The 24947-nt window shown below is 47.4% G+C and overlaps 1 protein-coding gene across 8 annotated transcripts in view; it reads right to left on the minus strand.

Moving 5' to 3' along the window:
* Window positions 1–24947, minus strand: part of Foxn3 (forkhead box N3) — a 364206-nt gene that overhangs the window by 69772 nt on the left and 269487 nt on the right. For all 8 annotated transcript variants that reach the window (XM_029484509.1, XM_021179590.2, XM_029484506.1 and 5 more), the window contains one exon: window positions 23871–23935. In XM_029484509.1, the coding sequence (XP_029340369.1) occupies window positions 23871–23935 (65 nt within the window). The remainder of the gene's footprint in view (window positions 1–23870; window positions 23936–24947) is intronic.

Consider the following 24947-nt stretch of genomic DNA (forward strand, 5'->3'; position numbering starts at 1 on the left):
CTTTATATGCCCCAGGACAGGGGAACGCCAGGGCCAAAAAGTGGGAATGGGTGGGTAGGGGAGTGGGGGGGGGGTATGGGGGATTTTTGGGATAGCATTTGTAATGTAATTGAGGAAAATATGTAATAAAAAAATATTTTAAAAAAGTGAGTGTGTGTGAGAGCATGTGTGTATAGTGTTGTGTGTGCATGCACACGTGTGTGTGCTCACGTGCACACAGTGTCATATCACTTCACAGTTAAGATGGATGGTTAGCGTCACCAGCTCTGTCCCATTATTCATCCTATCCCTCTTTCTACAGCACTGCTTGGTCACACAAACCTGGCAGGACTCAATTCAGCAAGCACACTCCCCACTGAGCATTCTAATCCAGATGTCTGGGTGAAGTGGGGATAAGGGGACATGGACAGGCAGGCTGAGAAGAGCTGGGCACCCGGGTGACACTGCAGTGGCCACTCATGTCTGGCTGCAGCTGCTCCGGAACAAGGCAGGGCCATGCTGCCATGTGCCTCCCGGTTGTTGAAAGAAGTCAGCAATCCAGTATCTGAAATTTCCTGAATTCAAAATCAATACGTCCAATCAACAAAACTCTCCTGTGTTCCAGTGTGCAGGGTTGGTCCATCTCCCCTGGAAACCACCGACTTGTGCTCTCCCCAAAGCCCTCAGGATCCCTGGTTACTTCTGCTTCCGGTACTGGGGGCGGTGGACGGCATACTTCTGTAATCCCAGCACTGGGGGCAGGTAGAGGTGGTAGGGTAGGAGTGGGGGGGATCAGGAGTTCAAGGACAGTGTGAGGCCAAACTGGGCTATGTAAAACTGTTTCAATAAAACAAACAACCAAACAAACCCCCAAGCCAAAGCCCAACCTAAAGAACATCAAACATCAGCATCTGAGTACATAGCCCATCGGGTGTCCCTCTCACCTTTTTAGAGCCAGAGTCCCCAAAGCCACCTCTGCTGATCACACCCTGGTGCCCACAATCCGAACACAGCCCTCTGCAGACCAGCTCCCACTAATGAGCACTTAAGAGGCACTTAGCTGAGATGGCAGGAGAGGGAAGTGCTGTATTGACACTCGGGATTGATGGAAGAGCTCTGCCCCCCCCCCCCCAACCCCCATGTGGATTTCCAACTCCAGCTCAGATTCTTAGAGGCCAAGTTCCCGAAGGCCAGAGACTGCTCTGCGACACTCACCCCGCTGGCATCCAGATGACTATGTGACTCCACATCCTTGAGCTTCTCTCAAGAAGTTCTCACGTCGACACCCTTTCCTCGATAGCTACAGAGGAATCCACGTCACTACATTTTGTATTCAGTCTCACACATGTGGTGTTTCTCCTGGTGGCTGAGTTTCTGTCTATGCAGATGTAAGCTGGACAGAGGAAAACCAAGGCCTTGTGTCCCAGTTGGCCCAGGCTGCCTTTAACAATGAGTCCTGTTCATCCATTCACTCCACGTTGGGCAGAGTTAACAGATCCCAAGGATGGGGAAAATTTAAGTAGAAAAGGACTTCTGACAAAAGCCTATTCCCTCAGACAGAGGCGGGCTGGAGTCTTTTCGTGTGTGCATACACACGTATGGGATGAGAATCTGTGTGTGTGCAGGCCTGAGGTCAATCTCAGGAACTTGCCTCAATTACTCTCTGATTTTTTTTGTTTTTTGTTTTTTTGGTGGAGGCAGGATCTCTCCCTGAACCTGGAGCTTATTGACGCAACGGCACTGGCTGACCAATGAGCTCCCAGGATCCTCCTGTGTCCCCTCCCCCTAGTGTTCAGATCATAGGCAGACACTGCTGTTCCTGGCTTCTTTAAAATGTGGGATACTGAGTATCCAAACTTGGGACTTCATGCTTGCAACATTTTACCAAGTACATCACCTTGCCAACCATGTCCCCTTCTCCAGGATGGTCTTAAGAAAGGGTCCCATCCAACACTCCCTTCCTGGTATGGCCCATGGTAGGTCCAATCAACTACATACATCTATTGGTCTGCTAAAGATTAGGGCTCAGACGAAACATATAGTCCTTCTTTCTGGACACCTTCTGAACAGAGTTCGTGGTGGAAGATTACAAACAGGATTCTAAATGAATCGTTAAAATCTGGAGGAGTCGCTTTAGCTCAGAAGTCAGCCATCTTTGATTTTCAAGGCATAGGGCAGGCATACTCACCATCTCCTTATTGTCAAGAGTAGGGACTCTGGGGAGAGCAAAGACAGACTTGACACTATGCAGTAATTACTCTACCCTTTAGAACAGTCTCAAGTGGTTCACTAAAAGAAAAAACGTCCCAAGACACCTAAGGAAGAAGCCAGTTCTTCAGAGTCCCAAAGGTCTAGAGGGCATGGTGAGATGGGTGTGACCACCCCACAAGGCACGCACTTGAGCAGTCCTTAATAAAACTACTTTCTCCAGTGGCCTTCCATGAGCTGGGAGGCAGCCAGTCCTTCCTGCACACTACACTGCCTCTTTACGGGCACCCGCTGTCATTTTCAATGGGGAAATAGAGCGTTTCTCATGGAACAATCGGCATAAAAGGGGCTCTCACATAATGCCCTTCAATCTCCCACAAACGAAAATCAATCAGCCAGTGAGATTGTGTCATCAGAGATCAAAGGGGTGAGTTAGACCTAAACAGGCAGGTGGACCTGATGGGCAGATGGAGGAACGGGGAAAGCAAGGGCCGGAATCACAGGCTTCTCTGATGACCTCACGGTCTTGTCGCTTTCCACGAGGCCAAGACAAACAGGCTGCTTGTAGAGCTATTTTGGTCACACAGCTGCACACATATGATTGATGAAGATGTTTGGCGGCTGGCTCTCATCAGGAGCAGTGAACAGCAAGCGACGGCTGCACCAGCCATTAAGAAGCAGAACGTCTGGCTGTTTGAACATAGTTCCTCATTCCCACCATGAGAGGCAGCCACTCTGGCCCTGGTCCTTGGGACTCTTCCCTAAGCCACAGGTTTCTCTTTTTACATTCCTTCATCTGGGAGAATGGAAGCAATCTGTGTTCGTGTGTCTGGTTCCCACTGGCCTCATCGGGCTTCATCAGTCTCGTGCACAGCTCTCTTCTTGGTAGAGTTTAGCTTTATTGATTTCTATTTCTGACCTGCTCGATGTTCGCTCATTCATTATTCAGTGAAGATCTGGCCACGAGACCATGGTTTGATATCCTGCCAACAGGAGCCTGGGCAGGTGGGAACCCGTGAGTCTATCCTTCAAAGAGTCAGACCCCAGATAACGCTGCGTATTTCCTCTCCTCGAGCTGTTCATTTATACATCGGACCTTCTGAAGAGCTGATTATTTCTGCTTGAGTAGCAACTTAGCTCAGTAGGAACAAACAGACTCAAGTGGCTTTGACGGCAAAGGCTTGATCCCGGTAAAAAAACAAGTTTATTTTTGAGAAAGAAGCAGCTTGGTGGCCACCTATCATGTAGTGGTCTTCAGTCCCTGGAGGGAAGGCAGGTCAGGGCGGCCTCCATCAGCCACTGTCACCACCAGACCCATCCATTGCTAGGGGATGAGCCCTGAGTGCTCACGATGGAGATTCCAGGGGGCATGGCCAGCATGATGCGTGAAGATGTAGGGAATGGATGCTTTCTTTTTCAGGACACGGAAGTAAAGCAGACTGTATCTAAACCCTAAGAAGAATCTCATATAGCACAAGAAACAACTTTTAGAAATTTCCAACTGAAGCACAGTACTGAAAAGGGTACGAACTCTCCTCCTTCAGAGCAATCTTAAAAACAGAACCTCCTACTTATCAAACTGTGGATAATCTGATGCTCCTGGAAGACACTAGATTAGAACATCCCTAAATCCCTGCTGGGCTTCCCTTCCAGGTGAGCCTTCGTTAACTACGCTGAAATCGACGACTAGCTTTGGGTTGAGGTCCTGCTCTCCACTAACACCCACACCACAAGGCAAGGTGTCTGGAAGCCTGCAAGCTCTCTTCTGGGCTCCATCTCTTCAGAACACACCCATGGAAAGACCAATGTCTGTGCAATTGCCGCCCAGCTCAGACACTGTACCCTTCGGTACAGGAGAGCACTCACGCTTGCCTTTCCAAATTTGAAAAGTGAAGGAGCCGAGCATGAAGAGCGAAACCAAGACTGTTCTCCCACGCACCATAAAAAATGGTAACATCTCTAAACATGCACACAGCACGCACGCAACTGGGACTAAGGTCATCACAGATTCCCTGTAGCCCACTGTATGGAGAGGCAGCAAGAAGCGAGTTGTGTAGTAGTGTTTCCACAGCCTTGCTGTGACTGACAAAGGAGTTGAGAAGAGGGAGAACTAAGGAACTCTCGTTCCCTAGCCGCTTTCTGCTTTCAGAACAGAGGATAATTCTGACTTTGTGTTCTTTGCCATCTCTGACCTCTGGGAAAGAAAGGAAGAGAAAGGAAGCTCCCGATGCAGTGCTAACCTCGATACAGGCAAAGACGGTGGCGGCGGTGATGGTGATGGCAACGGCAGTGACAGCAGTGTTGGCAGCAGCCAGGATACTGCCAGGCTCAGGGCCTGGCACTCAGGGAGATAGAGAATAACCAACAGTAGTCCGGGACAAAGCAAGGACCCTGGAAGCCTTGGAAATACCTGATTATTACGCGCAGGCAACTTTCATCAATGAAGACACACATAAAGTAACTCAACATGAAGACTTACTCAGTGTGCCTTTTCTCAGACGTCTCTCACAAGAGGCTTTTTCCATCTACACAATGTCATTTTCTTTTTCTTTTCTTTTTTTTTAAAGATTTATTTATTTTATTTATGTGAATACACTGTAGCTGACTTCAGACACACCAGAAGAGGGTGTGGTTGTGATGGTTGTGAGCCACCATGTGGTTGCTGGGAATGGAACTCAGGACCTCTGGAAGAGCAGGCAGTGCTCTTAACCTCTGAGACATCTCTCCAGCCTCCACAATGTCATTTTCTAACAAGTGCACGGAGAAAGGGGTGAAGGACAGGAGCATCCCTGATGGGAAGGAGCCCCCTCTTCAGTGTGAACTCCCATTCTCTTCCACACTCAGGTAACCCGTGCACCAACTCCTCAGCTCAGTATTACTGCAGGGGCCACCATCTGGCTTAGCTGGGACAGAGGTACGTGTTCCTCACTGCCTGAAGCAGGGCCCTGTGTATATCTGAACAGATGAATCAACTCCAGATCCCAAAGTCCTAACGCAGACTAGGAAGGACAATATCCGGGCTATTAACAGAGTGGCTACCGAGTGTCTGTGGTCATGGCTCTGCTTACAGCAGGTACAGAAACTTCCTATTAAACTACACACAAATCCTTTTTGCTTATTTTATGAGGCAGATTTGTTCTCTGGTCACTGTCCCACGCTCTCTGCAACAAAAGAACAAAATCCCTCAGGTTTTAGTACAAGGCACCTCTTTGTCTCTTCTTAGTATCAAGTCAGTTTTAACCTCAACACTTAAAATAAATGACCCAGCTATAAGGAAATTCAGAGCCAAATTTATGACTGACCATCCTTGAAGGTTAATCTTGGTTTTCAACTTGCTGCGATTTAGAATCACTATGGACACATGCGTAATGTTTGTAAGGGAGTTTCTAGATTAGGTCAATTAAAATGAGAAGACCCATCCAGAATGCAGATGTCACCACTTCTCGGGAAGAGAGACTAAACCAGTAGATCTCAACCTGTGAGTCGTGACCCCTTTGGGGTTTGAACAACCCTTTTACAGGGGTCATACATCAGATATCCTGCAGATAATTTACATTGTGATTTATAATGGCAGCAAAATTACAGTTATGAAGTAACAACGAAAATAGTTTTATGGTTGGGGGTCACCACAACATGAAGAAATATATTAAAGGGTTATAGCATTAAGAAGGTTGAGAACCACTGCTCCAGACTAAGTTAAAAACAAATCCAAACCAACCAACCAACCAACCAACCAACCAACCAACCAACCAAACAAAAAAGCAAGCTGGGCAGCGGCATTCATCCCTCTGCTACCTGGCTGTAGACCCACTGTGACCAGCTGCCTCTGGCTGTGGACCTACTGTGACCAGCTGCCTCTGGCTGTAGACCTACTGTGACCAGCTACCTCTGGCTGTGGACCCACTGTGACCAGCTACCTCTGGCTGTGGACCTACTGTGACCAGCTGCCTCTGGCTGTAGACCTACTGTGACCAGCTGCCTCTGTCTGTGGACCAACTGTGACCACAGCCTCTGCTGTGGACCTACTGTGACCAGCTGCCTCTGGCTGTGGACCCACTGTGACCAGCTGCCTCTGGCTCCTGCCGCCATGACTTCGTTACCTTCTACCTTCAGACTGAGCCAAAATAAATCCTTCCCTTCCCTGAGTTGCTATACCCAGGTTTTTTTTTTTTTTACAACAATGAAGGACACACTACATCTTTTTAAACCAACACATGGAACGTATATGTCAGCCTTACACAGTCATTCTGTGAACCCACCCAATGCTGTCTTAGTTTCTAGCTTCTTCTCTCTTTGTTATGGTTTCTATACATCCTTTGTGAAAAACCTCTAGTTGCACGGCACTTTTTGTAAGCTACTGAAAATGCTTTGGGGAGCATGGTGGGATCCGTTAGACAAATTAATTGAATGCAGCCATCAGCATGCAGCCCTCTGCAGCAGTAGGCTCTCAAGCAGATGGTAGGGAGTGCCCAAGTCAGGCAAGGGCTCAGAGGAAACTGTCCAGCTTCGGGCTCAACTCTCCAACAGAAACTTCCCTTCCAGCTCCGGTTGCCAGGACACACCTGGAAGCTGGTGTGAACTGCATGCTAAGTGCATTTTAAAGTAAACATAAAACCTGCCTAAGTTCAAAGTCAGACGCGATGGTCAATTCTGCATCTATTTGCAACCCAGCCCAGGAGACCCCACACTGAGCTTCTTAAATGGTGTTCCTTGGGCAAGGCACTAGGCTGCTCTTCCCATCTCATGTACAGAAGTAACCAGAGACTGGAAGCCTGCAGCCTGGTGCAGCAGACAAGGCACGTGGATTTTCAGATTTGAGGATATGTTCACATACGTAGTGAGATACCTACTGCAGAGATGGGATCCATAAACACTAAAATCACTGTTTCATTTACATTGTATACACATGGCCTGCAAAATTATTTCCTGTAATTAACAAAGATTCAACATGTAGGATTTTCACTAATGAAGCCCTGTACGTTTCAGGTTTTGGAGCAGTTTGAATTTCAGATTCAGAGCTTTCTTTTATGGCTGGTCAGCCTATAAAAACTGCTGACAGTCCTGGGTACTCCAAACAGCCTGAAGAGAATGATTACACACACACACACACACACACACACACACGCACGCACACAATTAATCACGCAAACCAATATGAAATATGTCAATTATTGTCACAGGCTGTTGATAGCACAAACATGGGAATACTGTGCCACGCTGGAACATGGACATGCTACATCGTCAGTAGACTACAGCTCTACTGCTATCTCACAGACCATCACTGCATGAGTCATCTGTCACTGACCACTCACAGTAGGACAATCCCTCTGATGTCTGGTTCTCTATGACAACACAGAGCCAGGGCTTCTCCCCCTCTTGTCCCTATCTCTGAATATCCCACAAGAGAAGGGAAGTTGGCTCTGGAGAAAGGAGGGCTACACAGGCCTGGGGAGAAATTCTCTCAGCAGAGCAAAGCCTGATGTCTGGTCCAGTTTTCTTGCTTGTCCACTGAGGATATGGCTAACCAAGGACTAGAGGACCCTCCTCCTTCAGAGGCTTACTGGTTAGCACCTGAACAAACATACCACACACAACCCCGAGGCCAGGGTAAAGTGTGGTACACCGTTAGAATGGCCACCAGAACCATCATCCTATGTGCATCAGAAATTCCATTGAAACGAGCTTGGTCCAGGAAAAGCCGGTGCTCCTGATTTCACCTGAAGCCTGAATACACAGGAAGGGCACCAGAGCAGAATTACAACTGCAGAAGAACAAGGGACGCACACCTCTGAAATGAGCCAATTTCACAACTGGCAGAGGACACCCAACACTAAAGCCATTTCTGCATACAGCTGAGTTTTGTTTACCTGGAGATTATGGAATGAAAACTTGCTTCTTTTTCTTTTCCTTCTTCCTTTCTTCTTCCTTCTTCCTTCCTTCTCCCCACCCCCCAAATCTCGTTCTTTCTTTCCATTTTTTAAAAAACTGTTTCCAGACATATAATGAACTATCTTGATCATGGAATACAGGTCTGAACAGGAAATTCACTTGTGTTTCTTATACATGTACCCTAAAGGAAATTTTGAACAACACTTTGAGGATGCTGGATCCAACCACCATATGAGCTGAGGCGTGGGAGCCTCCACTTGTAGGCAAATTTTGGAATATTATAAATTTGGATTTTTTGTTTTGTTTTTAAGTCACATTGCATCATTTTTAATCATTTAAGAGAACATTATCACTTAGTATCTACAAAGATTGAGGTATGGAGGCTCCTGGTCTAACTCAAGGTAACCAATGGACCAGTGATCTAACAGGCTTTACCAAGTACCCGCATCTTGGACAGAATCTGCAGAGGAAGGATTCTCTTTCTCCACATGACCTCCAAGGGTGCGAGCACGCTTAGCCCTGCCTTTGGCTGCTGATGACACTTGCTATCCCATACACCGCCGCAAGGAGAAATCGCAGTCACAGCGAGCGAGGCCTGCTCATTTTCAAAACCCTGGATGTTTACAGGCACAAACTTTTCTTCAGGAGCAAAATGCCCGGTGTGCTTGGATAATGATTTCTAAACCAATTACTTTGTCAACTGTTATCCAACAAGATGCGATGGTCTGGGAAAAGGCTTCTGTCTATATAAGCATTTAAAGTTTGGATGGCTGACCAACGTGCTTTGGCAAAGACATTTTCAAAGTTTTTTCCTGCCAGAGTTAATTTATAGTCATATAAGCCCATCTTAACCTGCATTCGTGAATGAACTCTCAGGTTATAAATTAAGAAAAAAAACCCTTCTCTGGGGAGAGATTGACATTTTTATAATCTTTGTCAGCGGGTCTGTTCAAGATGGAGTCTAAATATCACGCTAATGGTATCAATACACACGGGTTCAGAGGGCCACATGCTTGAATTGTCAAAGAAATTCTAGTGAGTTTTGTGTTTCTCCCAGCTCTAAATTAACATTGATTCAACAAAATCTATGTCGATCCTGTTTTTTAATCATGGAAGAATTCTGAGGCTCACTCCGTGTGTGTAATAGAAATCTGAAATCAAGGAAGTGTAATGAGATGGACACTGCTCCTTCACTTCTGAACACTTCCCTCTCGAGGTAACACACACAGCAAGGTCCACTAAGGAGCCAGCTCAGTGAAACTGCCCCACGCATCCGCCTGGAACCCAGGAATAAACAGAAGGCTGCCGGCTCCCAGAGAACCGGCCTTCCATCTCTCCAGACAGTACCTTGCTCTCCAAGGATAATCAGACCCTGGCTTGTCTTTCCACACCATCCCTGGCTACAGTCAACAGCAAGCCAAAGCCATGAGATGAAAGCTGATGGGCTCACAGGACAAGGGGTCTCCACGAGCTTCCACCCACAGAGACTGGTTCTGTATGCCCTGCTCAATTTCAGCAAACAAAGGCCATTCAACCCAAACAGGAGGCTCTCCCCTTAATAGGATGCCATGCAGGTATGGACATCAAGTCAACCATGTCAAAGGCTTCTCTTCCTCCCCATCCTGTGAATGGTACAATGATGCCCATCGACAATGATGTACTAGTTACTTCTCTGTTGTCCTATCAAAACACCATGATCAGGGAAACGTACAGAAGGAGGGGTTTATTTGGGCTTACAGTTCCAATTAGTCTATTACTAAGACAGTAAGGTGCGGAAGGGCATGGTGGCTGGAGCAGAAGTTGAGCTCCAAAGCAGAGAGTGAACTCAAAACAGTATGTAGTATTTTTAAACTCTTAAAGCCTGCCTCCAATGACATGCCTCCTCCAACAAGGGCACACCTCCTAAGCCTCTCCAAACAGTGCCACTAACTACCAACCAAGCATTCAAATGCTGCAGACTGTGGGTGAACATCTTAATCTACAACAGATAATGACAACAGCTTCCATTGGCTTACTGGGTAAAAGATGACACTGACCTGAGGGTACATATATCTTGTCAAAGGTCCTTAGAGTCTGCTATAGAACCTACCTATTAAGTTACTGGGTTTTCCAAACAACTGCTTGAGTTCAAACTGCATGCCACAGCCTTTGCGTTCACAAGCATATTTTAAAATTGTATTGCAGGGTCTGGGCAGATGGATCAGTCTTGCAACTGGACTTGCAAGCACAAAAACCGGAGTTTCACCTCCAGAACCTGTGTCAAGAATGCTTGGTGGACATAATATGCTTATAATGTCAGCCCTCCTAGCCTACTTGGTGACAGTAGTGACAGACCCTGTCTCAAAAACAAAGTAGATGGTGTCTGAGGAATAATTATACTCTTAGCTTCTCTAAGCACATGCACAGATGTGTGCCTGCACACACACACACACACACACACACACACACACACACACACAGGACTACACATACATATACATGCATCCAAAAATAGGATTGTGGTGGTGGTGGGGTGTCAGGAGTAAAGTATGAACTAAGTATTCACGAGGCCCTAGGTTCGATCTCAAAAGCCTCTCTCCCCTAAAAAAGCCATGCCGTTAGGGTCCTAGACAGTGTATGGAGCAAGTATTAATAGAACAATAGCTCAGCTGAGAATCTCTGCATCTTGAGAGGTGTTATGGAGCTGGGGAAACCACGGCCAGTTGTGGGGAATTGCAGGCTGGTCTCCAGTCAAGCTGAGGTCTGAACCCCGATGGTCATAATTCACCTATAAGACACGGTAGGCGTTCCCTTATGCTCCTGGAACTCTGGCCCCTGCCTAAGGTACCACCTCCCACAGCCCCCACAAGAGAAGCATGGTCAGTCATCACATAACAGCCCAAGCTTCTGACCTTCAGGCTAAACTCCTCCCCAGTTACCTAGCAACAGTGAAGACCATAAAAAAGGGGTGCTCAGCCCCCACCACGCTCTCTTACTTTTACGCTCTTACTCCTTTGTCCTCTTTCCTCTCACTTCTCTCTCCTCTTCCCTTTCTCTTTGTCTTCTGCCCCCACCCCTTTCTCTCTTTCCCCTGCATTTCTATAATAAAGCTCTTAAACCATAGAGGGTCTCTGTTCCATTAAGGCCCGCTGCGCACTCTGGGCAGTGTTGGGAACTTCTTCCCTCTTCCCTCTTTCCTACAACCCTGGGGCTTTAGCAAGGTAGCTCTGGGGTCCCCGGTCAGGGGCTGCCCCTTTCCCACCCCTGCCGCGTGGGTCAGGCACGCTCACCCAGGGCCGTGTGGAAAGCGTCTGGTAACTCTGCCTGTGTCCGCCTGCCCAGAGCACAGGAACTCTGGCTGGACGTTAGGCCCCTTTTCCTCCCCACTTTTCCCCAGGGCCCCCCTTTTATTTTGTTCCCAACAGCCAGCCAGCAATACCTTTCCAATGGTATTCACTGAGCCCTGTTCTCTGTCTCACTGTCGACTCCTCTCTATTTCAATGGTGACTCTCTCCTTGGGAAAGCTGCTGTAACATCTGCTTTTCTTGCTGTCCTGACTGAATACCTGGCAAGAAGGATTCATCTTGGCTCACAGTTTGAGGGGCACAGCCTATCACGGAAGGGAGAAAACATGGCTACAGGTAGGAGTATACATCTGGGCCTCCTCTAATTTTGACTGGACAGTAAGCAGAGAAATGACAGGAAATGGGACTGAGCTATAAAACCTCATGCATGCTTCTAGTACCCCATTTCCTCCAAGGCTTCCCTTCCTAAAGGCTCTACACACAGCACCACCAGGTGAAGATTCAATGTGTGAACACACGAACCTGTTGGGATAGTCCACACTCAGTACACACCATTCCCTATCTACCTGCCATCACTGAACCTAGTCTGTCTCCAGAGTCAAAAAAACAAACCAGAGGGCTGGAGAGATGGCTCAGCGGTTAAGAGCACTGACTGCTCTTCCAGCGGTCCTGAATTCAATTTCAAGCAACCACATGGTGGCCACAACCATCTGTAATGAGATCTGATGCCCTCTTCTAGTGTGTCTGAAGACAGCTACAGTGTACTCCCATACATAAAATAAATAAATAAATCAATCTCAGGCTGGGGAGGTGGCTCAGAGGTTCAGATGGGAGAGGCTGGATTGACGGAGACATTACTTAGAGATTCATAGATGAAGGCTTGGGCTGGGCGAGGAAGGTTTTCCACTTGCAAGTCTGGGTCAGTTTCTGAGGAGGGAAAATGTAACTGCCCATTACAGCAACACAGATTATTTTAAGAAACACAGCCATGGGCACCCAAAGGTCAGGTTACATACGCAAGCAAACACAGCTAGTCAGCAGAAGGTCTAAGGCCAGTGTGCAGACTCCTCTAGCTTTGTCTCCTTCTGATAATTGCTATTATTTATGAGAATGCAGAACTATCAAGGTCATACAGTGTCGGTCAGGCTAAGATAATTTCCCAGGGGCTAAGAATCTTAGACAACGTCCACTCTCCTTGAGTGTAGTGGTGGGGTGGGGTGGTAGGGATGCTGGCCTGGGTCATGCTGCCCGATTGATGGTACACGAGAGATGAGGGCTAGGATTCAGCTGTCCATTACTGAGGATTAACGTTAAATAGGAAGCTACAGATCTTCTCCAAATTCCCTTTAGCCGTTGAATTTTATTCTTAGCCTTCCAATCTTACAGAAAGTGGACAGCTGGTGACTATATTAACTAGCCTTTGCTGCCACAACAAATGTGGCGGTGCAAACAACAGGAACTCAGCCACACACAGATCTGGATGCTGGGAGTCCAAGTTCAAGGGGCCAGCGGGTTTGGTTTCTCCAGAGGCCTCTCCTTAGCTCACCGACGATCAATGTCTTGTTGTGCCCTCCTCTGCCATACAGGGATGCCCCTGTTGTCTCGTTCTCTTTTTATAAAGACACTAGTTCCACTGGAGGGAGTCTCCACCTTTGCTCTCGCTGAATCTTAATCACCTTGGTCAAGGCTCTATGTTCAAGTTAAGTCCTGCTGGGGGCTGCCTTCATCGTGAATAGAGGCGGGGCACACGAGGCAGTCCACACATAACTTCCACAAATATTTGTTGATTTCTTTTCTAAGCAGAGTTCCCTGGGAGGTACTAGGGCCAGAGATAAGAAACCCTCTGGCCTCCAACAGATTACAGTCCAGCTGGAGGAAGATGTGAGTGGGCAAGAGGCCTCTGTGGGTTCTGAAGAAGAAACCAAAGACCAAGCAGGACTTGGCAGAGGCTCCTGTCTCTACATTTTCTAAATCTACCCTCCCAAGGAGCAGGGTCTGAGGTGTATGAGTGCACATTTCAATTGCAATAGCACTTGCGATTCCCAGGCAAAATACAACATGCTACGCTGCATTTAGCCAAACCCACAAAGTCAAGGAGCAAACACTAAATGCTAGGACCAAGCACCACGCACAAGTGAATTAGTAAGTGAAGCGAGCATGTGTGTCTTGGAGAGCTATGGAAAGGCATGGGCTAGGGCGGGAAACATCAGCAGCCTTTAGATAGCTGATGTCACCCCTCACAGGACAGAAGCTGAGGAGAGGACAGCGCCATGCTCCAGGACGTTTTTGATCCAGGGAACAGGGAGTGGTGTGGTCCTAGGAGTGGACACTAATAGAGGATGCCAGTCAATTCCTGCAGGGTGCAGCTGTACTGTGGTGAGCAGCATCATGTGGCTACAGAGGCTGCCAGGGCCACCGAAACTGCCATGCTCATGGCTGGGACTGAGGAGGGAAAGAACAGGAGGTGGGGCGTAGGCTCACAGACAGGCCACACAACAGGTAGAGGGAAGGCGCCCCTGGGCTCAGGTGGATGAGCGGGAAATAGAGCTACAGACAACCGTTTGTCTAGAAAGCCTTCTTCCCAATCTATTTGGGGGGGGGGGGACCTCATACCTGAAATCAGTATAATTTGAAGAGTAACTGAGTAATGAAAACTCAGTTCAGAACCAAAGGTATTGCCTCTTCAATTTCACTTGCTAGTTCCCAACTTAATTTTTAAATTAAGACTCCTCTAATGAGACTCAAAACTGTTCTCGATGAATTCAAATGACAACAAGGGGAAGAAAAGATGCTAAATGAAAGATGTGTTCTGTCTCCTACACTTGTCTGCTGGGGGCTGGGAGCCACAGGGAGGGCAGATATAATATCCTCCTCTACACAGGCCATCTAGCTACAAATTGCATTTGTCAGACATGGGAGTCAGTGGACCTGAAGAGAACAGGGACTGCTGAAAATAGCCTCTACGTCACAGACTTGAACTTGGCAATCATTCAGAACATACACACATGATATGCACACGTGAGCATGGATGGACCGGCACACACCTGCAGCTACATGTTCATTTACGTACATACACAATTTGCTTTGGCCAAATACTTGATTTGCGCTTGTTTTGCTCTACCTGTGAGAGCAGGTAGATGCTGCCCACCTCTCCTGAAGCTAATGCGTGTGCAACCAGTGCTCCGTGGCTGTAACTGGGTGTATATAACTGGGTGCAGGGGCATTAGAGCTCACTAAGGACAATGGTCCTAGCATTGCCGGCTTAAGCTGCCGTCCTGGAAGGCGCCCCATGTACTCGAAGTGACAGTCATACAGGAGGCCTCTACAAGAGAACTGCAGCTCCGTGACACACAGAAGTCACTGGAGACATATACGTATTAGTTTAACTGGCACTGTTTCTTTAGAGGACCCTGATTGGTTGAACACAAGAGAAGCTCACTTTCCATTGGCCTAGGTAAGAAAGAGGGCTTGCCTTATCTCAGCAGGAACAAACAAAGTAGCTCCTTATCCCAGGTTCACGGTGTTTACACTATTTTTTTTTTTAATTTAATCACACTGGTTGGTTCTAAACTAGGGTGCAGTGGATGTCAGGGTAGTTAACTGATGATAGTTAGCTTCCAAACCCAAGAAAAATAAATAATACAGTGCAACCCTGGCCCGGCCTGGGCCATGCTGCTACCCTCAACCTGTCGCCAAGGCCAGAGAGTGTCCATCAGAAATGCTCTGATGTAGGACTTAGAGGCCCACAGTGGTCCTACAAGATGGGAAATGAGCTGTGGTCCAAGCACTGGTAGATGGTAGGCCTGTGAGCCAGCAGAGAAGGCTCATTCCCATGCTGTGTGAAGTAAGAGGCTGAAGAGCACGGCTTGAGAACAAGACGGGTTCGATATAGAACTGTTCTTTGTACATGCCTCACATTTTGGTCTTTATTAAGACTTTATCACCGTCTTGTTGCAAATGTCACCAGAGCAGAGACTTATGCTTCTAATTCATGCTTGTAATTGGTTGTCCAATTAGAATCAGATTACCTGAGCACACCCCAGAAAACTTGTTTGAGCTCCACACAATGGCACACATCAGGAAATCAGAGCTTGAGAGGCTAAGGGAGGAGGGCCAGAAGTTTCAGTCCAGCCTTGGCTGCATAAAGAGTCCCAATGCCCCCCAAAATAAAAACAATCTATAGGCTAAGAAGCACTAGCTGATGTATGCTTTGGTAACTGCTAGGGAGGGGCCAGGCACACTGGGACCCCTCTTCAAGGATGGCCTAAGTTTCTTTCCACCTCATAAGTAGCTGGCCCTCGCATAATCCAGGACACTAAGTCAAAGACCTACAAATCACAGGCAACTCCAGCGTGACCCAGCGGAACCTTCTTTGTGTTTGTTACATTTCTGTGGGACCACAGTCATTCAAGCATGGCAAGAACTGCATGGGATGCTCTCGGGAGGAGAGCCTGAGTCTTTCCCAGCCTCAATACACCAAAGATTGAAAATGACCTTAAATGCCCTAAAGGCATCTCTATAGTCGAACTGGGGGAGAATGTTTGTTGTTGTTGCTTGAGGGTGAAGGTATACAAAGCTGCAGGAGTTACCATGAACATAATGAATGCTGTGCACACACACTGCCTTTTAATTCTCACCAAGTTCATCAAGTTGGGACTCTTGCTTTTTGGACTGGGCAGGAAGCAGAGGCCTGCACCAATCAGATGAGCTGCTTGAGGGCACATGGTTGGGGCAGCAGGGGCACATCATCCCAGGGTTCCATTACCCACATCTGGAGTGCCTGCATCTTCTATAGGCTGCAATGACCACTGAGAGTAACGATCTCTTTAAGGCCATTCCACTTAAGAACCTGGGCTACACACATGTGCACACAAATGTAGGCACACATCCCAATTGTGTGCGTGATGGCACAGATATGAAAACCCTAAGGCCTGCCGCTTGGCAAGGGCTTAGGAAGGAAACCCACGGTGAGCAGAAAGAATGAATATAAACTTGGCTTCGGAAGCTTAGGGGGGTAATTTTAAGTCCACTTCTGAAACCATCATTTGAACAGCTTGCTCAGAACACATCCTAAAAGCTTCATTATCCTTAAGTCTTTTGGTAATTTTACAAAAATATTTCTAGACCTCCACCCCAGCAGTTCCACAGAGCTTCAAGGGGAATGGCTTTTCCTTTCCAATTGTACTTAAAGCCGGGGCTCTTTGATAAGACACATGTTACTCATGGCAACAGGATCCAAAGCTGTTTCATCTCTACACTTCACAGTCTTGTTATGGGTATAATTTAATAGATTCCAGAAACATTCCTAAACGCTATGCAACCTATAAGAAAACATTCCTATTGATGTATTTAGTCTAAAGTTACATCCATAAAAATGAACATCAAGTAAGATCAGTGCTCAGCAGTAAGGTTGTTCTTTGTGCTAACCTTCCAGTGGCTAATTCTACGACTTTCTATTCTCCATCCAATCTTTAGCAATCATAAAGTGTATGTTGGGGGACTGGCTCCCTAGGTAAAGCAATTCTCTGTGTAAGTGTGAGGACCTGAATTCAAACCGCAGGAGCCCAGTGCAGGCTCCTACTGGAGCAGAAAAGCAGAGGCAGGAGGATGCCTGGCAGCTCCCAGGTCAGCTAGCCTGAAGTACTTAGGTGAAAAGACCCTGTCTCAAAAAAGGCAGACAGCGTGTACGAAGACTGGAGGATGTTCTCTGCCCTCAACACTTGGACCACAGCACAGGCATACCTACAAGTATGTGCGGTGCGTGTACACACATAGACACACAAAGACATACACAGACAGAAAGACAGACAGACACACACACAGAGGGGAAGTGGGGGAAACAGATGCCTTGCCTCTTGAGGAAGTCTCTGGTAAATGTTTTCAATTTCCTGTCCTCAGCCTTGCTGGCCATAACGTCTTACTCAGCAGTCTGCTCACAGGGCTGCTTTCTCAGAGAGCAATATGAGACTTCCATGAAGACAGTTATTAGAGACAGGGGTCTGGAGATTAGCTAAAGTTAGGGTCAAGCAGGGAAATGCAGACGATGGAACTGAAGGGGCCTTCGACTGTACAGCAGGCTACTGACATGAGAAGTTTAGACAGTTGGGCTCACGGGTGTGGGGGATGCAGCTCAGCTCTTGCCTAGCACACTCAAAGCCTTCAGTCTCCATCATATACCAACTGAACATGCTAACACACGCCTGCAATCCCAGTACTTGAAAGGTAAATGGACACTGCAAGTCTTAGGTATACTACATACCTAAGACCCTTCATTCCAAAATAAATAAATAACTGGACCAGCAAAGATCAAAATGAACTAACGGCCTCTTTGAAAATCGTACTTCCTTGTTATTTTTTAATGAGCATAAAAGCATGTTCCAAAGAACACAAAGGAAGATTAGAGGAGCCCAGGAGCACCCCTCCAACTTCACCTCTGTAAACAGACCGGCAAGCTGACAATTACTGAAGCTCCATAAAAAGCTGTCCTCACTGCAGGACAAAAAGACAAACAATGCGGAGGAAGACTCAGAGTCTACCCCGGGCCAAGGAGAACAGAAGGCAGTGGGCATCTGAGGGCAAATGTGGAGAGGGGCTACCCCCTCTCTCTAAGTGCCAAGGTTTTTTAGTGGGTATGCCTGGGGGCAGTAAGCAGATTTATGCAAGAGGTGAACGCCCTCCTTTGCACAGTGGACAAAAGAGTCAGCTTGCGGAAGGGATGAAAGATGCCAGAAAGCCCAGGGCGAGCTGCCACTTGTGAAAGGGACGGGCGGGTGGGGGAGGGTCTCAGAAAACCCAACAAAACCGGAGATGCGGGCCCTTGGAGTCAAGAACCCAGTGCCAAAGAGTGGTCCCTGAATCCTGCTAGGATCAGCAAAGAGATGCTGGCTGGGCTGATGTTCAGAGTGGAAACCGAGAAGAATGCTCCTGGGAAGATTTTGTGGTGTTTCTCCGTGAGTGTGTGGAAGAGCGAACCCTTCAGAGAGAGACGAGATGAACAGGTGAATGCTGGTCCTGAGGAGTAGATTCACAGGAAAGGGCGTTGCCAAAAAATGAACACAGCAAGCCCCTCAGGGACGGTAGTGGTGGTGTGACAGTTAAGCACTGATTGCTCTTGCAGGTCACCTGGGTTTGGTTCCTGGCACCCAAATGGCTGCTCACAACCATTTGTAACTCCAGTTCCAGGGCATGCCCTCTCCTGACGTCTGTGGGCTCTGCACCCATGTGGTATACAGATATACATGCAGGCAAAGCAACCATACACCTAAAATAAAAATAATAATAATAATGCTTTTTTTTGGTTTCCCGTCTCACCATGTGACCTCTTCTCTGCGTGTTCCTATCACTGTAATGCCAGGGTCATGAGGCCCTTGTCAGAGGAAGAATTACAAGGGCTGGCTCTCTGTGCCTTACACTTGCAGACTGTGAACAACCTCGTTTCTTTACAATTTATCCTACTTCAGTTATTTTGCTATAGTAATGGAAGTCAGACTATTACAAGGGTTAAGCCACTGGCTTAGGAAGCCAAGACTTCTTTCTAGATTGTCTGAATCTGTAATACATGACGAACTGAGAGAGCTTTGGGGAATGATCATGTTTGATATCTGGTTGTTCGGGCAGCTGGCAAATACATTCTGCCCATCTTCTTGGATCCATCAAAGACAGATAAAGGTCACACTTTTTTCCTCGTTCATTTTGATTTTTAGGAACGTTGCTAGGGAGGGTCAGAGCTGGAATTCAGGGAGGAAACTGTCCCAGAAGGACATTCCTCAGTTTACACTGAAGACTGCATGGTGTTTCCCATGCATCTTGACTGAAGGCATGGAGTTAATGAGGACCAGGGCTTGGGGATCTGACTTAAAACCTGAGTTTTCTGAGCATTCACCCTCGAGCCTTCTGTGGCATGAAATAAAACCAAGTGGGAATTCCCTCATCTATCTATCAGTGAACCGCATGGCCAGGCTATGGCAGCAGAGGGCTGCGGCGGGCAGGTGGGAGCAGCCCCAGCATGAAGTCAACCCAGAACATGGAAAATCCCGTTCCCCAGAGCAGTCATCATCATGCATGGTTTCCCAATGCTGCATGCACTGTGCACACACAGAGACAACGTGAATCTGCCAGCAAAGAACTGGTCTGTCTCCCCTGCTCCTCCCTTCTGCTGTTGGCTTGTGGTGGCTTAATCCTGCTCTGTGCACTGAAAATGTCTCTAAGGATTTCTTTCCATTTCATTAGTTTATCCTGTGGGCTGTCAGCAGCCAAGAAAGAAAAACCTGTTGGGTGTGATAGAATGCTTTGATTCATTCACTGCATGCTAGGAACACAGATTTGGTAATGACTTATTTTGATAATAGTTGATAATAGTAATAACAGTGGCCCAGTGGTAGCCAGAGTGAAAGAGAAGGAAGGTGAGGGGAAACCAGAGGAGGCAGGGTGTCAGGTTGTTGATGGGGGGGGGGGGGAGAGAGGTCTGAGAAAGAGTTCTTGTCAGTGCTGTTAGCAGTTGGCTTCAGGCCTTCCCCTCGGTCTGACTAGAAGCTGGGCTGAGCGGCTGAAAGACTGGTCCAGGGTGTCCCTTGGACAGCTCCAGTCTGACACAGAAATGGAGGTGTAGCTTAGTGTGGACGGGTGCGGGAGGTGCTTCTCATGGAACAAACACTGGCAAGTTCAGGGCCACCAGGCCTACAAGGACAGGAAGAGCAGCAGGGAAGGTCAGGCTCAGCTTGCCCCAAGTTGTAACAGAAGGCAGGAGGCTAAGGGCAATGGGGTGAGGGGTGTCTTGTGTCCTTTTAGGGTGAAACCAAAAGAGATCAAATGAAGGGGCAGACCAGGGTGAGAAACATCTTTAATTATGAGATACAGATTCATGAAAATAATTCAAGCCACAGTGACCTTTAAATGAAATAACCTAAATCTAACTTTGTAATGCTTGGAGGTGGGAAGGGAAATCCTTAAAGAACTTCATTCTTTCATTAAGAAAATAAGACATCATTAAGCATATTATATATATATATATATATATATATATATATATATATATATACATATACATGTATGTATTTATATATATATGAACATTGAAACACACAGATGAACACCGAAACTCAAAGCTACGGGGTCTGTTGGAGACACCTGTCAGCTGGCCACTCCTGCAAGCCTCTGAATAAACTCCACTTGTGTTTAGATGCCCAGGTCCCTTGTCAGACAACAGGCTTGTCCCCTTGGGAGGCTCTGCTTGGTTTCTATTGTACAAAACCTGAAGGGCTCTCTAGTCCGTTAGATCTGCTAGAATACTGAAACCACTTTCACAGACTACATGGCGTTCAGAATAAACACTGGGAATTGACAAAATGACCAATTACATGAAGTAGCTCTGCCTGACATGATCCAAAGCAAATCTCCCCCCAGTGCTCTCCTCCGGGATGACCAACAGCCCAGCCTGCCTAGGATTTTGAACCTGAAGACGGTGCCAACTTTGAGGTCTGAGCAAGGCCTTGAGCACTTCCAGCTACTCCTTCCTACTGTTTTGATTTAGGGTAGAAAATACCAACGTGCCATTCAGCTCACAAGCCCAGCAAGTGTTAAAGGACACGAGACGGGCTCCCTGGTCTCAGCCCAGGTTCAGGTTCTCATCTCCACGAGATTAGAACACATTACAGGACGCCCTTACTTGGGTTTGGGTTTGGTTTTGTTATTTTTCAACTTCCTGATGGTGTGAAAGCCCATATGCCTTCAGGGGGAACTGCCCTTGAAGAGCCAGGCATGGGGATGTGCACCTGCAGTCCTAGAAGGACCAGACATCGAAGGTCTTTATTGCATAGCAAGTTTGGGGCAGCCTGGGTTACATAAGACTATCTCCAAAGAGCAAGAAAGAAAGAAACTGTCTTTTCAATACTGATCCTTCCTGAGGTATAGGGCCTTATGACAGTGGGCAGTAATGACAGGGTGCAAATGCCATCAGCCCCACGTTAACAAGGACAAACCACTGACACTTCACAGTGACTTGTGCTGCTAGGCAATGGTATAGTAGGCGAAGACCTATGTGTATACTATTTTCTACTTTCAGTGGTTTACTTGGATTCCATCAAGGAACACTTGCCGTGTCCCAGTCAGGTTCCACGTGTCCCAGTCAGGTTCCATGTATCCCCATTGTCTTGCCCTCCGATAGGACATGTGCTGTTGTGGTTTTCCTCTCTGGCAATGCCACACCTATGAATTACACATCCACACACACACCCATATCCACACTCACACACCTCACACACACACATCCACACTCACACACCACATCCACACCCACACACCACATCCACACTACACACAAATACAAACACACACACATACCTCCTTCTGTTTCAAGTCCTTACTCAAGTGTTAGTTCCCCCTAGGAAGTGATGCCCCTCTTTTTCAAACTCCTCCTCCTTCCAACACAGCCCAGCTGCCCACCTCCCACTCCTGCATCCTATACTCTCACCACCATGCTGTCAGCACATCATCACTGACCCTGGATTCCTTCCTAGTCTGAAGATCTGCCTTTCACTTGTCAGAGGGAAGACAAGGGTAGGGGGGATAGTGCTGAGAAAGTGGATTCGAATTAGATAAGATTCTAACATGAGCTTCTGATAGGTGTGGAGGGGCAGACCCATTCTTTGCATCCCAGTATCTTTAGGCAGAAAGCTGACTGTGGGTATTCACAACTACTGGACAGCCCTGTAAGCCCCAAAGGAAAACGGAATTCCATTCGGGAAACCCTTAAAGCCTGAGAATGATTTTTTTTTTTTGGGGGGGGGTGTCTCAAGAGACTCCAGACAGGTAGGGCAGAAGAGGTCTCACCGACTGACTCTAAACAGAATAGAGGGGTCTCAGAGACTCTAAACAGGTAGGGTAGAAGGGCCTCAGAGACTCTAGACAGGTAGGGAAAAATGATGAAAACATCACAGAAATCAATGCTAGCACATCCCTGCCCATACCTCTAAACTTGGATTTCTATGATGTTTAAACGTACACTATAGATGACAGACAGACACACGTTATACTCAGCTGAATATAGATCCAATGTACACCTGAAACCTGTACTAGTTATTTCCCAGTGTATTAGAGGAATCATGAAAATTTAAAATCATGAATTAAGAAAAAGACCCATCTACCCACGGAACAGAGCCTACCTGCTCACCCGGCTTTAGGCATCATTGACTCTTTCCATGGTGTTGTATCATAGGTACAAACCCCAAAACCTCAGCCCCAGAGAGTGTCTTACCCAACATAGAATGGAACAGACTGAATCCTGTAAGAAAAAGCTCTAAGCAAACAAAAATCCCAGTTCCAAACACAACACAATGGTGAAGGATACCCATGCCATGAGTGTAGCCAAGCAGAGAAGCTGGTGACTAAACTCCGCTTGAGAAAACCCAAGCCCGGCCCCCTCACTGCTTGCTACCTTAGTGCTAATTCCTTTTCCTTTCTTAGGACACAAGGGGCACCCATGGTGGCTACCAAGGTAGGATTTACCCAACTTTATCCGCACACAACAAACACAGAAACATTCCTGCTCCACATTTCATGGACTATTAAAAAGCATGAAACCGTGTGGCCCGTGAAACAAGAACCACATCCAGGAACCGGGTGACAGATGTCTCTTCTTAAGCACAGGAGTTTTTTTGACTCCTTCGTACACATGGCTTGCTTCAGTGTATTCTTTTACAAGACGTGCCAAACAGCCGACCAAAAGGCATCAAATCCCTCGCCCAGTCCTGAAGCTCTTGGATAACCCTGAGTACATGCTTTCAGGGTCTGAGTGTCCTTCCCATTCCCAACCCCTGAAGTCTGAGGACCAGCTCACCCACAGAGCAGACATCTACAACAGTGGGAACCCAGAGGTAACTTCTAAAAGACCTGGGCACACATGGCCGCTGTTTTAACCATGCAATCTTCACCGTTGGCACTGCGGTGCAATGTAACAGCAAAACCAGGGGTGAAAGACAGTTTGAATTCCTTGAGAGGAGCTAGCACAGGCAGCTGAGGATGGACTGGAGCACGGTCAACAGAGTCCCTCAGCAATGACGCTAGGGACAAATGAGGAGTTCCTGGAGCATCAGTACAAACTGCAGCCAACCTTTCAGGTACACAGGAATGTTAGGAGACAGCAGGGGACAGCTGCATCTCCACAATGACTAAAGTGTCAAAACATTCAAGCCAGCTTCAACCACCTCAGGTGTCAGGACACACTAAGAGTTTGCTTTCATCAGCCAGTGTGCACTACTGTCACGGTCCAACTGTCACACCATCCCGACTCCACCAGAGCCAACAGTCTTGGGACAGAGGCCTGGTTTCAAACACTCAATTCATAGCAGCCAAGACACTAGAGCAGGAAGAAGAAGTGGGCGATCAGATCCAGGGCACAACAGTCACGCCCCTCCAGAGAGCAGAAACTGCTAACCAGACCGGAGCGCTCCTGGCTGACCACGCACAGAGGAGGACAGAAGGAGGGAACAGGAGGAGGCACTCCTAGACACCTACCTTGCAGAAGGGCTCCATTTCTCTTGAAGAAGGTACTGCCCGGCCAGATGGGTGGACCCGATGTGCTGGAAGAGAACACAGATGTGCGTGAGGTTTTGAGAGCAGGGACCCACTCACTCTCCAGCAGCCCTTTCCCTAGAGGCCCCTCCTCCAACCTTCACTTGTGGTGGCCTGGAAACACTTCCCCAAGTGTGCTTCAAAAACAATCAGGTGGAAAACAAACAGGCTTTCTATTCACCAAGGCAAAAGCATCAGTCTTGGCTAGGGTCACACCTGGCCACTGAGATCATCTATAGGCAATTGGCAAATGCATGTGGTGTGCTGACTTGATTAGGTGGTAGGTAGCAATGAGCACAGAAGGCCAGCTCACCTGCTCGTGAGCTCATGGAAGCATGTGGCAAACAAGTCTTGTGACTGACCAGGGTCGCTGGCACTTCCTGGTTACACATCAGAACTTGTCTGCTCTATACCGAAGCTGGCCTTCCTTGCCCTCTTTCTTACAAATCCTCTTCACACAGATGTGACCTTGCTCTGCTCCCGCCCTCCCTTGTCTATTGTTTTGCATCTTGTTTTCAATTTCTTGGCTTAAAATGTTGCGCTCTGTAACCCATAAAACACCTGGTGGATGGATTGCCACCCACATTGTAATAACAGCAGCGGCAAGAACATGAGCAAGGTGGATCTATCACTAAGGCACCCTCTACATTTCTAGATGAGCATTTTCACTGTCTTAAGACAGTCGTCAGTGGAAAACTTTATAGCTGCCCAATCTTAGTAAAAAAAACCCTTCAAGTGGAAAGGGGGTTATCCTCAATCAAGGACTAGCTTAAGATTAATGTTAGAAAGCCGTCGGTTCACATTAGCACATCCAGCCCAAGAGTCAATTAAAATTACTCTCACCAAAATAGTATATGGCAAATGATGTTGGTTGATGTAGTATCAATCAGATTCAACACTTAACAAATTGAAATTGATCAAAGAGATACATCTGTATAAGTCCATCAGGCAGGCAGGCAGGCAGGCAGGCAGGCAGACAGACAGACAGACAGACACACCCCTGAATCTTCAGTAGTCTTC

The sequence above is a fragment of the Mus caroli genome, chromosome 12 (genome assembly GCF_900094665.2).
Source record: "Mus caroli chromosome 12, CAROLI_EIJ_v1.1, whole genome shotgun sequence".
NCBI classification, from domain to species: Eukaryota; Metazoa; Chordata; class Mammalia; order Rodentia; family Muridae; genus Mus; species Mus caroli.